This window comes from Ascaphus truei, chromosome 14, assembly GCF_040206685.1.
Source record: "Ascaphus truei isolate aAscTru1 chromosome 14, aAscTru1.hap1, whole genome shotgun sequence".
Classification (NCBI taxonomy): Eukaryota; Metazoa; Chordata; class Amphibia; order Anura; family Ascaphidae; genus Ascaphus; species Ascaphus truei.
In genome coordinates this window covers 50145706-50163096 of record NC_134496.1, presented here as the reverse complement: position 1 = coordinate 50163096, position 17391 = coordinate 50145706, and the positions used below count along the sequence as shown (strand labels likewise).

At 51.8% G+C, this 17391-nt stretch overlaps 1 protein-coding gene across 15 annotated transcripts in view; it reads right to left on the bottom strand.

The window, feature by feature from the left end:
• The window catches only part of LOC142466127 (cytochrome P450 2J2-like), a 26764-nt gene extending 9373 nt beyond the window's left edge, over window positions 1-17391 (bottom strand). For 3 of the 15 annotated variants that reach the window (XR_012788062.1, XM_075570904.1, XM_075570903.1), the window contains exons 1-9: window positions 17021-17391; window positions 13967-14129; window positions 13125-13274; window positions 12400-12560; window positions 11874-12062; window positions 10677-10818; window positions 9090-9286; window positions 8483-8624; window positions 1414-1673 (exon numbers count right to left, since the gene is read on the bottom strand). Coding sequence is in view for 12 of the 15 variants with exons in the window: in XM_075570904.1 (XP_075427019.1) it covers window positions 1435-1673; window positions 8483-8624; window positions 9090-9286; window positions 10677-10818; window positions 11874-12062; window positions 12400-12560; window positions 13125-13274; window positions 13967-14129; window positions 17021-17185 (1548 nt within the window). In the remaining 3 variants the exon portion in view is untranslated. Of the gene's footprint in view, window positions 1-644; window positions 1674-8482; window positions 8625-9089; window positions 9292-10676; window positions 10819-11873; window positions 12063-12399; window positions 12561-13124; window positions 13275-13966; window positions 14130-17020 lie in introns of those variants that run through there. The other 12 variants (XR_012788064.1, XR_012788063.1, XM_075570912.1 and 9 more) reach the window with 11 other exon arrangements.

Genomic DNA, 17391 nt, shown 5'->3' with positions numbered 1-17391 from the left:
CATTTACGCGGCTTCTGAGGCTTAAAACCATCAGCGGCATATATAAAGTCCACTGCGCATGCGCGTGGACTTTGAAATTATAGCCATTAGAGCTCGTTGATATTGCGCGTGCGCGGGCACTTAGAAAATCATTGCTTTTTGTATGCCTCTCATGACATGTGTTTACATAGAGTTTGTGCTGTGTAACTCATCCGATAATATTGCTGTGAGTGCCAGATTCACTATGCTGTGAACTCCCTACTATCATCATTGCATGTGTCAGTGTTACCACTTAAGCACGTGTACCTTTACATATCATAAATTATCACTCAAGTGCCTAGTGGTATAAATTGAAGCAGGATCGCTGGACTTTCACCTATGTAATTGCTTACTGACTAGTACACATTTATATATACTTACCATCTGACTCACAGTCGCTCCAGAGGGGTTAACACCCTGACTTTTAGCATCCTCTGTCCTCTACATCCCACCAACATTTAGTTGCTAATTGGGACTGTATAATCATACATTCGCTGACATGGATGCTGGGAATTGTTGATTTAATTTATTTTTAATTCACAGTACACAACGCTTTGGTAAAATATGTTTTAAGTAAATTCATTAAAAGTTAATTTTTACACTTTGTTGGTGTGCAGTTTAGTGAATTCTTTTAGGGGGCACATCCATTTTGTGTTTCCCCTTCCCCTTTTTTCTGATTCACTTTTCAGTTCACAGTTTGCACCCACAATTTTGATTACCATATTGATTTATTTGATTATTCCATTCAATTGGTGTGGTCCTGTGATCACTCCCCAACCCCTTTCGTGTTGTTTCTTAGAATACATTATATTTACACACATTTCAAGGACAGTTAGAGATAATATATGATTATGAGCATATGGAATAGTTTTAAATGAAGATGTACAAATGTGTCCCCAAATTTATTATTAGAAACTCAAAAATGTGCAAATGTCGGCACTAAGCCAGGGGGGCTCAATTCCAGTCCTCAAGCCCCCTCAACAGGTCAGGTTTTCAGGATATCCCAGCTTCAGCACAGCTGGCTCAATCAGTCCCTGCTTCTGCACAGGTGGCTCAATCTGAGGCTGTCTCCGACTGAGCTTCTGAGCCACCTGTGCTGAAGCTGGGATATCCAGAAAACCTGACCTGTTGAGGGGGCTTGAGGACTGAAATTGAGCCCCCCTGCCCTAAGGCAATCTGTCCACTAACACACGTAAAAATGAATACTTCTCAATTTTGCCAATATTCTCCGCTGTTCCCCAGCGTATTCCCAACAATCGCCAACCATTTCACCAACGATTTGTTCTCCCAAAGGCGCAGATTCAGCCAGCGCTGATGCGCGTGTCCCACGGACTCGCACGGCCTTTATTGGGGTGTGACGCGCGGTGGCTCGTGGTGTAAGTGACCTCTTCGCACCTGGGAATTTCTTGCAAGGTTTCAGAGATCTGTGCGTGGCTCGCCGGCTCCGACCTCCCCGCTATTCACGTGTCTCCGTGGCGAGCGCAGCACGGCGCGGATCTGGTGCGGGTACGGCTGCAGCGTGGCTGCTAAAACACAGTCCAGCCTGAGCTGGGTCTCTCCCTCCGGCAGCCGGAAGCTGAACCTCCGTAGGAGGCTGGAGAAGAACAGGAACAGCTCGGTCCTGGCCAGCTGCTCCCCCAGGCACCCACGGTGCCCTGCGGGGGGAGAGAAACAAACCCATCACCCAGGGGGGGAGACAAAGTATCAACTCACGTCTCACTGAGCAAGATAACGTGGAACGCCCTGCGTAATGTATCTAATCCAGGGGCGGCCAACTCCCGTCCTCAAGGGCCACCAACAGGTCCGGTCTTCAGGATATCCCTGCATCAGCACAGGTGGATCAATCAGAGACTCAGTCGACTGAGCCTCTGATTGAGCCATCTGTGCTGAAGCAGAGTCTGATTCAGCCACCTGCGCTGAAGCAGGGTCTGATTGAGCCACCTGTGCTAATGCAGGGACTGATTGAGCCACCTGTGCTGATGCAGGGATATCCTGAAAACCTGACCTGTTGGTGGCCCTTGAGGACTGAGTTTGAGACCGCTGCTGGTTAAGGGTATAACAGCTACAGGGGTAAAGATAGTACCGTGATTGTGACTTGGTAATTATAGGGTATTTCTTAGGAAATTCGTAATGTTCATCACTATCGCGGCAATGAAATATGTGAGCGAGGGGAAGAAGGGAACGAGGGGAAGAAGGGAGCGAGAGGAAGAAGGGAGCGAGGGGACGAAGGGAACGAGAGGAAGGAGGCAGCGAGGGGAAGAAGGGAGCGAGGGGAAGAAGGGAGCGAGGGGAAGAAGGGAGCGAGGGGAAGAAGGGAACGAGGGGAAGAAGGGAGCGAGGGGAAGAAGGGAGCGAGAGGAAGAAGGGAGCGAGAGGAAGAAGGGAGCGAGAGGAAGAAGGGAGCGAGAGGAAGAAGGGAGCGAGAGGAAGAAGGGAGCGAGAGGAAGAAGGGAGCGAGAGGAAGAAGGGAGCGAGAGGAAGAAGGGAGCGAGAAGAACAAGGGAGCGAGAGGAAGAAGGGAGCGAGAGGAAGAAGGGAGCGAGAGGAAGAAGGGAGCGAGAAGAACAAGGGAGCGAGAGGAAGAAGGGAGCAGGGAGCGAGAGGAAGAAGGGAGCGAGAAGAAGAAGGGAGCGAGAGGAAGAAGGGAGCGAGAGGAAGAAGGGAGCGAGAGGAAGAAGGGAGCGAGAATAAGAAGGGAGCGAGAATAAGAAGGGAGCGAGAGGAAGAAGGGAGCGAGAGGAAGAAGGGAGCGAGAGGAAGAAGGGAGCGAGAGGAAGAAGGGAAGGAGAGGAAGAAGGGAGCGAGAGGAAGAAGGGAGCGAGAAGAACAAGGGAGCGAGAGGAAGAAGGGAGCGAGAGGAACAAGGGAGCGAGAGGAAGAAGGGAGCGAGAGGAAGAAGGGAACGAGAGGAAGAAGGAAGCGAGAGGAAGAAGGGAGAAGAAGAAGGGAGCGAGAAGAAGGGAGCGAGAGGAAGAAGGGAACGAGAGGAAGAAGGGAGCGAGAGGAAGAAGGGAGCGAGGGGACGAAGGGAACGAGAGGAAGGAGGGAGCGAGGGGAAGAAGGGAGCGAGGGGAAGAAGGGAGCGAGGGGAAGAAGGGAGCGAGGGGAAGAAGGGAGCGAGGGGAAGAAGGGAGCGAGGGGAAGAAGGGAGCGAGAGGAAGAAGGGAGCGAGAGGAAGAAGGGAGCGAGAGGAAGAAGGGAGCGAGAGGAAGAAGGGAGCGAGAGGAAGAAGGGAGCGAGAGGAAGAAGGGAGCGAGAGGAAGAAGGGAGCGAGAGGAAGAAGGGAGCGAGAGGAAGAAGGGAGCGAGAAGAACAAGGGAGCGAGAAGAACAAGGGAGCGAGAGGAAGAAGGGAGCAGGGAGCGAGAGGAAGAAGGGAGCGAGAAGAAGAAGGGAGCGAGAGGAAGAAGGGAGCGAGAGGAAGAAGGGAGCGAGAGGAAGAAGGGAGCGAGAATAAGAAGGGAGCGAGAATAAGAAGGGAGCGAGAGGAAGAAGGGAGCGAGAGGAAGAAGGGAGCGAGAGGAAGAAGGGAGCGAGAGGAAGAAGGGAGCGAGAGGAAGAAGGGAGCGAAAAGAAGAAGGGAGCGAGAGGAAGAAGGGAGCGAGAGGAAGAAGGGAGCGAGAAGAAGGGAGCGAGAGGAAGAAGGGAGCGAGAGGAAGAAGGGAGCGAGAAGAAGAAGGGAGCGAGAGGAAGAAGGGAGCGAGAGGAAGAAGGGAGCGAGAGGAAGAAGGGAGCGAGAGGAAGAAGGGAGCGAGAGGAAGAAGGGAATGAGAGGAAGAAGGGAGCGAGAAGAACAAGGGAGCGAGAGGAAGAAGGGAGCAGGGAGCGAGAGGAAGAAGGGAGCGAGAGGAAGAAGGGAGCAAGAGGAAGAAGGGAGCGAGAAGAAGTAGGGAGCGAGAATAAGAAGCGAGCGAGAATAAGAAGGGAGCGAGAGGAAGAAGGGAGCGAGAGGAAGAAGGGAGCGAGAGGAAGAAGGGAGCGAGAGGAAGAAGGGAGCGAGAGAAAGAAGGGAGCGAGAGGAAGAAGGGAGCGAGAATAAGAAGGGAGCGAGAGGAAGAAGGGAACGAGAGGAAAAGGGAGCGAGAGGAAGAAGGGAATGAGAGGAAGAAGGGAGCGAGAAGAACAAGGGAGCGAGAGGAAGAAGGGAGCAGGGAGCGAGAGGAAGAAGGGAGCGAGAGGAAGAAGGGAGCGAGAGGAAGAAGGGAGCGAGAAGAAGTAGGGAGCGAGAATAAGAAGCGAGCGAGAATAAGAAGGGAGCGAGAGGAAGAAGGGAGCGAGAGAAAGAAGGGAGCGAGAGGAAGAAGGGAGCGAGAGGAAGAAGGGAGCGAGAGAAAGAAGGGAGCGAGAGGAAGAAGGGAGCGAGAATAAGAAGGGAGCGAGAGGAAGAAGGGAACGAGAGGAAGAAGGGAGCGAGAGGAAGAAGGGAGCGAGAAGAACAAGGGAGCGAGAGGAAGAAGGGAGCGAGAAGAACAAGGGAGCGAGAGGAAGAAGGGAGCGAGAGGAAGAAGGGAACGAGAGGAAGAAGGAAGCGAGAGGAAGAAGGGAGAAGAAGAAGGGAGCGAGAAGAAGGGAGCGAGAGGAAGAAGGGAACGAGAGGAAGAAGGGAGCGAGAGGAAGAAGGGAGCGAGAGGAAGAAGGGAGCAAGAGGAAGAAAGGAGCGAGAGGAAGAAAGGAGCGAGAGGAAGAAGGGAGCGAGAGGAAGAAGGGAGCAGGGAGCGAGAGGAAGAAGTGAGCGAGAGGAAGAAGGGAATGAGAAGAAGAAGGGAGCGAGAAGAAGAAGGGAGCGAGAATAAGGGAGCGAGAGGAAGAAGGGAGCGAGAGGAAGAAGGGAGCGAGAGGAAGAAGGGAGCGAGAGGAAGAAGGGAGCGAGAAGAAGAAGGGAGCGAGAAGAAGGGAGCGAGAAGAAGATGGGAGCAGGGAGCGAGAGGAAGAAGGGAGCGAGAGGAAGAAGGGAGCGAGGGGAAGAAGGGAGCGAGAGGAAGAAGGGAGCGAGAAGAAGAAGGGAGCAGGGAGCGAGAAGAAGAATGGAGCAGGGAGCGAGAGGAAGAAGGGAGCGAGAGGAAGAAGGGAGCGAGGGGAAGAAGGGAGCGAGAAGAAGAAGGGAGCAGGGAGCGAGAGGAAGAATGGAGTGAGAAGAAGAAGGGAGCGAGAGGAAGAAGGGAGCGAGGGGAAGAAGGGAGCGAGAGGAAGAAGGGAGCGAGAGGAAGAAGGGAGCAAGAAGAAGAAGGGAGCGAGAGGAAGAAGGGAGCGAGAAGAAGAAGGGAGCAGAGAGCGAGAGGAAGAAGGGAGCGAGAGGAAGAAGGGAGCGAGAGGAAGAAGGGAGCGAGAGGAAGAAGGGAGCGAGAGGAAGAAGGGAGCGAGAGGAAGAAGGGAGCAGGGAGCGAGAGGAAGAAGTGAGCGAGAGGAAGAAGGGAATGAGAAGAAGAAGGGAGCGAGAAGAAGGGAGCGAGATTAAGGGTGCCGAGAGGAAGAAGGGAGCGAGAGGAAGAAGGGAGCGAGAGGAAGAAGGGAGCGAGAAGAAGAAGGGAGCGAGAAGAAGGGAGCGAGAAGAAGAAGGGAGCAGGGAGCGAGAGGAAGAAGGGAGCGAGAGGAAGAAGGGAGCGAGGGGAAGAAGGGAGCGAGAGGAAGAAGGGAGTGAGAAGAAGAAGGGAGCAGGGAGCGAGAAGAAGAATGGAGCAGGGAGCGAGAGGAAGAAGGGAGCGAGAGGAAGAAGGGAGCAAGGGGAAGAAGGGAGCGAGAAGAAGAAGGGAGCAGGGAGCGAGAGGAAGAATGGAGTGAGAAGAAGAAGGGAGCGAGAGGAAGAAGGGAGCAAGGGGAAGAAGGGAGCGAGAGGAAGAAGGGAGCGAGAAGAAGAAGGGAGCGTGAAGAAGAAGGGAGCGAGAGGAAGAAGGGAGCAAGAAGAAGAAGGGAGCGAGAAGAAGAAGGGAGTGAGAGGAAGAAGGGAGCGAGAAGAAGAAGGGAGCAGAGAGCGAGAGGAAGAAGGGAGCGAGAGGAAGAAGGGAGCGAGAGGAAGAAGGGAGCGAGAGGAAGAAGGGAGCGAGAGGAAGAATGGAGCGAGAGGAAGAAGGGAGCGAGAGGAAGAAGGGAGCGAGAGGAAGAAGGGAGCGAGAGGAAGAAGGGAGCGAGAAGAAGGGAGCGAGAGAAAGAAGGGAGCGAGAGGAAGAAGGGAGCGAGAAGAACAAGGGAGCGAGAGGAAGAAGGGAGCGAGAGGAAGAAGGGAGCGAGAGGAAGAAGGGAGCGAGAAGAACAAGGGAGCGAGAGGAAGAAGGGAGCAGGGAGCGAGAGGAAGAAGGGAGTGAGAAGAAGAAGGGAGCGAGAGGAAGAAGGGAGCGAGAGGAAGAAGGGAGCGAGAGGAAGAAGGGAGCGAGAATAAGAAGGGAGCGAGAATAAGAAGGGAGCGAGAGGAAGAAGGGAGCGAGAGGAAGAAGGGAGCGAGAGGAAGAAGGGAGCGAGAGGAAGAAGGGAGCGAGAAGAAGAAGGGAGCGAGAGGAAGAAGGGAGCGAGAGGAAGAAGGGAGCGAGAGGAAGAAGGGAGCGAGAAGAAGAAGGGCGCGAGAGGAAGAAGGGAGCGAGAGGAAGAAGGGAGCGAGAAGAAGAAGGGAGCGAGAGGAAGAAGGGAGCGAGAAGAAGAAGGGCGCGAGAGGAAGAAGGGAGCGAGAGGAAGAAGGGAGCGAGAAGAAGAAGGGAGCGAGAGGAAGAAGGGAGCGAGAGGAAGAAGGGAGCGAGAGGAAGAAGGGAGCGAGAGGAAGAAGGGAGCGAGAGGAAGAAGGGAGCGAGAGGAAGAAGGGAGCGAGAGGAAGAAGGGAATGAGAGGAAGAAGGGAGCGAGAAGAACAAGGGAGCGAGAGGAAGAAGGGAGCAGGGAGCGAGAGGAAGAAGGGAGCGAGAGGAAGAAGGGAGCGAGAGGAAGAAGAGAGCGAGAAGAAGTAGGGAGCGAGAATAAGAAGCGAGCGAGAATAAGAAGGGAGCGAGAGGAAGAAGGGAGCGAGAGGAAGAAGGGAGCGAGAGGAAGAAGGGAGCGAGAGGAAGAAGGGAGCGAGAGGAAGAAGGGAGCGAGAGGAAGAAGGGAGCGAGAGAAAGAAGGGAGCGAGAGGAAGAAGGGAGCGAGAATAAGAAGGGAGCGAGAGGAAGAAGGGAACGAGAGGAAGAAGGGAGCGAGAGGAAGAAGGGAGCGAGAAGAACAAGGGAGCGAGAGGAAGAAGGGAGCGAGAAGAACAAGGGAGCGAGAGGAAGAAGGGAGCGAGAGGAAGAAGGGAACGAGAGGAAGAATGAAGCGAGAGGAAGAAGGGAGAAGAAGAAGGGAGCGAGAAGAAGGGAGCGAGAGGAAGAAGGGAACGAGAGGAAGAAGGGAGCGAGGGGAAGAAGGGAGCGAGGGGACGAAGGGAACGAGAGGAAGGAGGGAGCGAGGGGAAGAAGGGAGCGAGGGGAAGAAGGGAGCGAGGGGAAGAAGGGAGCGAGGGGAAGAAGGGAGCGAGGGGAAGAAGGGAACGAGGGGAAGAAGGGAGCGAGGGGAAGAAGGGAGCGAGAGGAAGAAGGGAGCGAGAGGAAGAAGGGAGCGAGAGGAAGAAGGGAGCGAGAGGAAGAAGGGAGCGAGAGGAAGAAGGGAGCGAGAGGAAGAAGGGAGCGAGAGGAAGAAGGGAGCGAGAGGAAGAAGGGAGCGAGAAGAACAAGGGAGCGAGAGGAAGAAGGGAGCAGGGAGCGAGAGGAAGAAGGGAGTGAGAAGAAGAAGGGAGCGAGAGGAAGAAGGGAGCGAGAGGAAGAAGGGAGCGAGAGGAAGAAGGGAGCGAGAATAAGAAGGGAGCGAGAATAAGAAGGGAGCGAGAGGAAGAAGGGAGCGAGAGGAAGAAGGGAGCGAGAAGAAGGGAGCGAGAGAAAGAAGGGAGCGAGAGGAAGAAGGGAGCGAGAGGAAGAAGGGAGCGAGAGGAAGAAGGGAGCGAGAGGAAGAAGGGAGCGAGAGGAAGAAGGGAGCGAGAGGAGGAAGGGAGCGAGAGGAGGAAGGGAGCGAGAAGAAGAAGGGAGCGAGAGGAAGAAGGGAGCGAGAGGAAGAAGGGAGCGAGAAGAAGAAGGGAGCGAGAAGAAGAAGGGAGCGAGAGGAAGAAGGGAGCGAGAAGAAGAAGGGAGCGAGAGGAAGAAGGGAGCGAGAGGAAGAAGGGAGCGAGAGGAAGAAGGGAGCGAGAGGAAGAAGGGAGCAGGGAGCGAGAGGAAGAAGGGAACGAGTGGAAGAAGGGAGCGAGAGGAAGAAGGGAGCAGGGAGCGAGAGGAAGAAGGGAACGAGAGGAAGAAGGGAGCGAGAGGAAGAAGGGAACGAGAGGAAGAAGGGAGCGAGAGGAAGAAGGGAGCAGGGAGCGAGAGGAAGAAGGGAGCGAGAGGAAGAAGGGAGCGAGAGGAAGAAGGGAAGAGGGAGTTTCAAAGACAAGTGTCTGCCTGGGAGAGACGGCGCAGGAGTACTACCAGCAGCGCTGCGCACCTGCAGAGAACGGTAAAAACGCCTCCTTGGCCACGAAGTTCCCCTCCGTGTCCAGGAAGTGTTTGGGGTTGAATTCCCGCGGCGTCTCCCAATACTCCGGGTCGTACAGGACAGAGGACAGGTTGGGGAGCACGATGGCGCCCTGCAGTAAGAGCGGTACACGGTCACAAAACAGCGTCTAGAGCAGGGGTGGGTATCTTCAGTCCTCTAGGGTCACCAACAGGTCTGGTTTAAAGGATATCCCTGCGTCTGCACAGGTGGCTCAATCAGTGGCCAGTCAACCAACTGCAGTCCTCAAGATCCCCCAACAGGTCAGGTTTTCACGATATATCTGCTTCAGCACAGTTCGCTATATCAATGGCTCAGCCACTGATTGAGCCACCTGTGCTGAAGCACTCATATCCTGAAAACCTGACCTGTTGGGGGATCTTGAGGACTGCAGTTGCCCACCCCTGCTCTAATGGTAACCCGACAGTCTTTGAAGTAGGTGCCCCTGGATTAAGTCCCCGTGTCAGCGGTTTGTGACCTTGGGCACGTCACTTTTACCGGTCACTAGAATTAGATTGTAAGCTCCGTGGGGTAGGGCCCCGGTGCAGGGTGTAGATACCGCGTCCGCTTCACCTGTGGCACCGCAAACCCGCGCAGCTCCGTCTCCTTCACGCACCGCCTCACGATCCCGACCGAGACGACGTTTGCGAAGCGTTGGATCTCGTGGATCACGGCGTTCGTGAACGGCAGCCTGTCCCGGTCCTCGTAACGGATCACGCGTGAGGGATCGAGTAACGCGTCCAGCTCCCGCTGCACCTGCTCTGTACAATGACACGCGTGTGTATGTATATAACACCAGCACCCCGGGAACACTTTAACCACCGCACCGGGAAATCTCCGCCCGGCACCTTGGTACACTCCCACATGTCCTGGTCTTCTCTCTGGTTTTCCGTCGGCTTCTCGTGGTGGATTTCTGACTCTGTCGTTATCTGGTCTCCCGGCTTCTCACATCCGGTGGAAGACGATATAATAATATATTGGGCCTCAGGGCAGGGGTGCGCAAACTGGGGGGCGCCAGATTTCCCGGGGGGAGGGGGTGCGGCCCTTACAGAGGTCCCGCATTCTTCCCCAAGGCATTTAAATGACATGCCGGGGGACAGCGCGGGGCCTCTAACTCCAGCAGCACGTCGCCATGGCAACGCGGATGTCAAATAACACCGCAGGGTCATGTGACCTCACGTTGACATGGTAATGGCAGAGCCAAGGTAAGAGTGGGGGGGGTGCGAGCAGGGAGGACAGCATGCAGGGGGGCGCAGGGGGAAAAGTTTGAGCACCCATGCTTTTGGGGGCTCCGTGCTCCCACCTGTCGGTACCAGGATCCAACTTCCACCCGACTGGAGGAGGGAGCATGGGGGTCCCGGACCAGTGCAGGACCGCTCCTCACCCCTAGGTAAGAGAGAGGTGTGTGTAGGAGGCGGTTTTACCTTCTCCAGAGCGGCCCTCCTCCTATAACGTCGCGTTCCCGTAACATCAAGATGACGCTACGCTGCAGGAGAAGGGACGCAGTTCAAGCCAGGTAAGTGCCCTTACCCTCTTCCACCTCAGGGGCCCCAGCGCCAGCTGCTGCGTGCCGCCTTGGGCTCCGCAAAGGGTAAGATCAGCGAACAGTCATGTGTCAGGATCTTTATACATCTGTCCCACATACTCTCTGGGTTTTATAGCACAATATGTCTCAGATTTCCCATCTCCGTCTCCCTCCCTCTCTTTCTCTCTCTCCGTCTCCCTCTCTCTCTCTCCGTCTCCCTCTCTCTCTCTCCGTCTCCCTCTCTCTCCGTTTCCCTCCCTCTCTCGCCGTCACAGCGGCAGAGAAGACTGCACCGCCTTTGATGAAGCAGGGATATCTTGAAACCCTAACCTGTTGGGGGTCTTGAGGACTGGAGTTGAGAACCCTTGCTTTACTTTAAGCCCCTTACCACCTCTGCTGGAAGGCTTACTCACAAATCCACCACCCCTTCTGTAAAGTACTTCCTCACATTCCCCTCATATGCCTCCCTCCAGCGTCAGAGAATAACCGCTTGTTCTAACTCTTCTCTCTCTTTGGAACATGCTTCCCTCCTGCATGATTTTGTATCAGAGATTGTGGCCCTTGATAAGTACCCCGCCGCTAACCCGGCCCGCCCCCCTCCTCCTCTTCTTTGCCCCTCACCCTGGATGTCCGGGAACGCCACCATGTAGAGCAGTGCCCAGCGTAGGGTCGTGGTCACCGTCTCCGTCCCAGCCATAAACAGGTCAGCCACCAGTTGGACCATGTTGTCTTCTGTGTATGTGGAGCTGAGGTCCCCGCGGGTCTGGGGACACGGAGAGAGGAACACGGGGTGTAGCACAGAATAACCACACTGATCCTCAAAATGTACAGACCAGTAGCAGGTAACCCCGCCACTGCCGGAGGCTCCAGCATTGTACTGGGGGGTCCGGAGTTAACTTCTTCATTGCTGGAGAATACTGCCGTGAGATTAGAGATACGGAGGAAAGAGCAAAAATAAAGGTCATTTAAAAAGAGAAATGTGTAAGTGGGACTGAAGCTCGAGGCGATCGCTCTACATTCTGCGAAACCACATAGCGGCCCCACAGGGTCCTGCACCCCCCCCCCCCCCCCACAGGGTCCTGCACCCCCCCCCCACAGGGTCCTGCACCCCCCCCACACAGGGTCCTGCACCCCCCCCCACAGGGTCTTGCACCCCCCCACAGTCCTGCACCCCCCCACAGGGTCCTGCACCCCCCCACACAGGGTCCTGCACCCCCCCCCACACAGGGTCCTACGCCCCCCCCCCTCATGTAGGTGACCTTACATTCACGAGAATCGTGCACCAAAATTACATTGCAAGCTCTTTGAGCATTGCCCATTGTGTAGATTTAAGGTTTAACTACTGGTCTTTAAAGTGGGAGACCGCATTTTGACTCCATGCCAGTCCTATATTGTGCAAGTTTTCCTGGTGTGGGCTCTTTGGGGCAGGAAAGTGTCATTCTGCGTATAAAGTGCAGCGATGTGTTTATTATAAGCACTGTATACGACTACACTGACCATACGGACTGTACTGACCCTACACACCATACTGACCCCAGATCGTACTGACCATACCCACCATACTGACCCCAGATCGTACTGACCCTACCCACCATACTGAGCATACAGACCCTACACACCATACTGACCCCAGATCATACTGACCCTACCCACCATACTGACCCCAGATCGTACTGACCCTACCCATCATACTGCCCATCCTGTCTGTACTGACGATACCCACCGTACTGACCCTACTGACCCTACCCACCATACTGACCCTACCCACCATACTGACCCTACCCACCGTGCTGCCCACACAGATGGCATGGAGCATACCTTGCAGATCTGGGTCAAGTAGAAGTCTATAACGTCCATCTCTTGTCCGGCAGCAGGCTGACCCCGAAGGGTCTCCCGATGTTGCTCTATCTCCCTCTGGATGAACGCGCACAGAATGTGGAAGTATCGGAACGCCTTCTTGTGGGGCCCGGGGAGGAGACGCATCAGGCCGGGGGCCAGGTCGTATATCTACACACAGAAGCACAAACCCGGGAACATTATAACAAGTAACATTGCCGGGGGGTGCGGGGGGGGGGGGGGTCCAGGGGGTCTGATTCTGTTGAAAATAGAGTGAAATGCTTTGCACCTTAACCCCCTCCCTGCCAAAGGGGCCAGCTATCCATTTCACAACGTCAGCATCCAAGAGGTTAAAATATTTAGGAGGTTTCTGCACAAGTTAAAGCCCCCCCCCCCACACCAGGTCAGGTTCTCAGGATATCCCAGGGTCAGCACAGGTGGCTCAATCAGTGACTTTGATTGAGCCACCTGTGCTGAAGCAGGGAACACCCGACCATTGGGTCCTTACCCTGGCCCACAAGGTCCCTGAAGCAGCCACAACAAGTTCAGCTGCGGTGTGCAGCTCCTGGAAAGCTCTGTCCCCCGGAAGGAATCGCTTCCCGAAGACCACCAAGGAGATGATGTTGGAGACAGAATGGGTGACGCTGGCGGCGAGGTCCATGGGGGTCCCTGCAAACAGAACCACGTCATGTATCCAACAGGTTCTGGTCTTTACAGTGGGAGGTCATGTGAAGCCAACGGGAGGGTAATAATGAGAGATGACTCTGAGGTAAAACGTGTATGAATCCCACAGAGGAGCAACGTGAGTTAATCGCAGTGACCGGTGTGATAGATTTAATGTACGGGTGGGCTCTGGGGGGGTTACTGTGTATCCCGTCCCCTCCGCCCCATTGCTGATGTAATGAGATTAATACAAGTTCCCTCCATGTCAGGAAGTGCAGAAGAGAAAGACGCCCAATGCAGAAGAGGTGAAACAATAACGTTACATTATATGCTCCATTCATTTTCTGGTGACTTTGAAACATGATATAAAGGGACCAGTCACTGAGCTTAAACACGCACCATATCTCTGTCATTAGCCCACGCCATGTCGCACGTGGGACTTCACCTTCATTAATTATTTATTAATTCATATTAAAGGATGGGGAGGGGAGATAATTGGCTCCCATGTGTCTCTGTGACCCATTCTGGATTTTATTCCAGCACCTACCCCTGGATTGGCTTCCCACGTACCTCCCCTTGCAGCAAACTGTTCCAGCAGACTCTGAGCCTCCTCCTGTATCAGCGCTTCCAGCCTCCGCTTCCCCAGGCCCAGGCTCCGCAGGGTCGTCAGCGCAAAGCGTCTCTGCTGCTTCCAGGTGTAACCGGATGTGAGAATAACTCCTGGAGCCGGGGGGGGGGGGGGGGGGATTGTAGAGTTAGGAACACTGGGGGTACTGAATGGGAAGCCCCCCCAGCTGAAGCATCCTCACCCCTTCCAGATGTCGTGGTGGTGAGGAGGATCAGGCTTATTATTATTACTGTTATTACAATGTTTTTATATGATCTATTCTGTTTATTGTAACATGTTTGTTTTCTATTATATAAAGGAGATAGATCTCTCTCGCACAGAAAATACAGATAAGGAAAATACCAGCGTTTGTAACACAATACAGCGCGGGAACTAGCCATGTGAATGCCCCATTGGGAGAAGTGACTATCTGCTCTAAAGAACTTGCAATCTAACGTTAATACAATGATGAGCTCTGGGTTAGAATTGGATTTAGGGATCTCTGCCTAAAGAGTTTAGCAAGGGTGGACAACTCCAGTCCTCGAAGACTTAGCCTCTGATTGAGCCACTTGTGCTGAAGCAGGGATATCCTGAAAACCTGATCTGTTGGTGGCCCTTGAGGACTGGAGTTGGCTGTTCTGGTATACAGTCTCCTCCTGATACAAGATAGGGGTGTGCGCCCCAGCAGCAAAGTAAACATGGGAGAAAGGGGAGCGGACAGAAAACCTTACAATCTAATACAGACGAAGACATACAAGCCCCAGACACAGCGCCTCCATCCTGCCCGCGGGGCGGTATTCTGTACCTTTTTCCCCTATTAGATCCATGAACAGAGGCAGCACAGGGCGTCCAGTGAAGTCTTCGGAGTGGGATATCAGAACCTCCCTGACCGCACGGTATCCGTTCAGCACAATGACAGGTGTGTGTCCCAGCCACACTGTATACACGTCCCCGTATACCTGCGCCAGCTGTGAGCGAGAGGTCACGGATACCCAGAGCACCTCATTAAATCAGCTTTAACCAATCACAATGCCCCATTCTGCTTTGGAACAGGTGTGTCCTGCACAACTCCCAGGAACACTCTGACCGTTCTCATGGATACATTCGCCATCCTCGCCACTCTTTAGAATGTTACGTTTATCCACATACGGAATTTACCGTCATACATATCTTGGGTATGAGACATTTTACATTGATGCTTCAAATTTCTAATTAGAGTTAGTGGTACCACCAGTTACTGTACCAAGAGGGAACCTCTTATATAAAATAGGTGTAGCAAGGACTCATGGGTGGTTCCCCTTAACCCCGTGTGTGAGGAAGCGCATTACCACATCAGAATTCGGTGCTATTAATCACAAAGATACAATAATTGCACACAAGGCATATTCATCCCTCGCTTTATTTTAAATTATTATTAATATTTACATAGTAAAATAGACCGGCTGAGTGAGCCACGCGCTTATCTGCCATCAAATTCTGTGTTTCGTATTCTCCCTCGAAATCCTTCTGTGTCTATTCAATTAGCAGCAAAACCATTACTTTGTGTAACAGGAACAAGTAGAAAAATAAGGCAGTGCACTGCCCACAGTAACAGGAGGCTCACGGTGTTAAGCAACAAAAAATAGATTTATTACATAAAAAGTGGACAAACGGGTCCCCCCTAGGCCGTAGCAGGGGTCCACCAACGTGTTTCAGGCAAAAATGCCCTTTATCAAGGTGTACAGAACAACCCAAAAAGCCCCAATTTATAATACAGCACTGATCGTGCTATCACATGACATCACGACCAATCAGAAAGCAGGTGTGTCACATCAATACACTAAACTTTATTAGACCTCACATGTCTGCAAATACAAGGCAATGAGTATGGGCAAACAGGTTGTGCGCTCTGATTGGTGCACTGACTTCTGGAACAATTGTAACTTTATTAAACTGACATTTAAAAACGTCCATGACAACAAAAAAAGTGGCTTCTTAAACCTTAGTGCAAAGATAAAAAAACAACAAAATATAGAGAGCAGACATTCTACATAAGGACTAACATTAATAATAAACTTAAAAAAAGAATATTAATAACAATTACAGCTTACAATTAAAAACATAAACATATGTATAAAGTGCTATTAATCTAAATTGTGAGAGAGATAATAATACATTAACTCCCATGAGGAATTTTAACTATGTCCTAAATGGCATGAATATTAAAAATTGACAAAAATAGCACAGTTGCACACAGAACATTTGCAAGACCAGGAGGGCACAAAATAGATTCATACACAATTGTTAAATGTTACTTAATCATGTATCCCCTCTTTCCTTTAAGATTACTAAGCACATAGACCAGAAATTAACCCTAAAATAAAAAAAGAGAAGGGGAGAATCCCCTAAGTATGGAATCAATAATGGTCATATGTGATCTTAGGTTTATCCAAAGGGAAGGGAGAAAGGTCAACATTTGAATACTCCAAAGAACAATAAATACTTGAATGTGAAAAGATTAGGTATATGTTAATGTCACAAAGCAGGAACATGATGATTTCAAAAGACCAATAGTCTATTACAGAATATTATTTACTTGAGGAAAATCAATCACCTCTGAAAATGTCTATAACAGAAGATAACATATTTTTATTAAGTTTTTAGGGATTTTCTATGAAGGTTCCCTAGTAGACATTTGGCAGATATTTCAACACTTAATTAGCAAGATTGTTTAGAAAAAGCATTTAGTTAGCAAGATTTTTAGCAAATTTTATAACCAATTCTCAAACATTTTTGGCCAATTTTCTAACCATTTATTTAACAAATTCTGCAACAGATTTTACAGTGAATCTCTAGCAGGATTAATAAAAGAATTTTTAGCAAAAAATTTTAGCAACATTTTTAGCAGAAATTTTTTTAGCAAAGATTTTTAGCAAGATATTTAGCAAAAATTAGAGGAAATGTCCCAGGTCCCAATCTGGATTAAGTCCAAATGGAACCTGGGTTTTCAAATGCCTTATTTTTCTTCTTGTTCCTGCCATCACCTGGGAGATTGCAGCCTATGAAGATTCTGAGATTGGATACTCCAGGAGAAACTGAGTGAGTTCACTTTGTGGGTCGCTGTACCCCTTTTTTCTCTTGATATATGGGACGGTGGTCTGTACTATTTATTTATGGTGCCGCTGGCATTAGGTACTAGTCCCCTAACCCTATTAGGGCTTCGTTATGCTATATGCTTACATTGAAGGAGTTTATCCTAAACCTCAGTTTATTACGCCAAACGGGACTTGCACTGGCTTTCTACACAACCTTATACTACTTTGTGTAACAGAAATGGAAGTTACAGCTTTCTCATAAAATGCAAAAATGCATGCCATTACCCAGAATCCCTGGCTGCAGTAGAAGCAGTGTATGCTAAGAGATAATGGGGAAGAGCAGGGTTGCAGACCTGGCTGAGACATGTGAATGTGCTCACAAGTTATATTTGTATTTGCAGTTTTATCATACAGATACCTTCCGATATCCAGGCTGCAGCATGGAGACCCATTAAGGGAGATATTTCTGCACCGTGGGGACCCAGCAGTTTGACACCCCTCGGACAGTATAATGGGGGTCTCTCAGCTCCAACACAACAGGGGGGCTGCTGACAAATCTGCTTTTCTGCAGCTATTGAGTCCCAGTTTCCTCAACCGGGCGAGCTTATTAAAGTGCCCCAAACACTTCTTCATCCCAGTGCATGAAACTGCTGTACTAGCCTGGGCTGCCTGCTCTTTTCTTGTCCATGATATCCCTGATACAGTTGGATCTACAGGCACACTGCATTATTCCCTGCGCTGATCCAACTAGATCCCTGAGCAGAAAATAAACACCCCCCGGTTACCTGGATTAAGGTGTCATGGTGAAGCTGAAATTTCAGTGTCCACAGGTTACCCAGGATGGGGAGAGCAGGAGGTCCCGGGGGGTACTGGGGACCCCCCCACCGATTCCTCAGATAATTCCAGACCAACAGGGACAGGATCACGATGGCCAGTAACCCACTGATCATCCTCGGGGCAGAATATGGAATGGATCGCTTTAATTGCCCCTTAACATTCCCCCGTCTTCACTCCATACTCTTCCTTCTCTTTATTTGTTGTGTTTTATCTGCTTCTCTCGCTTATTCCGCCTGGTCCACCCTCCTCCCAGACCCCATGTCCCGGGGGTATATGGTGCCGTACACCCCCCAGATGACGACCTCTCGCCTCCGGTTTA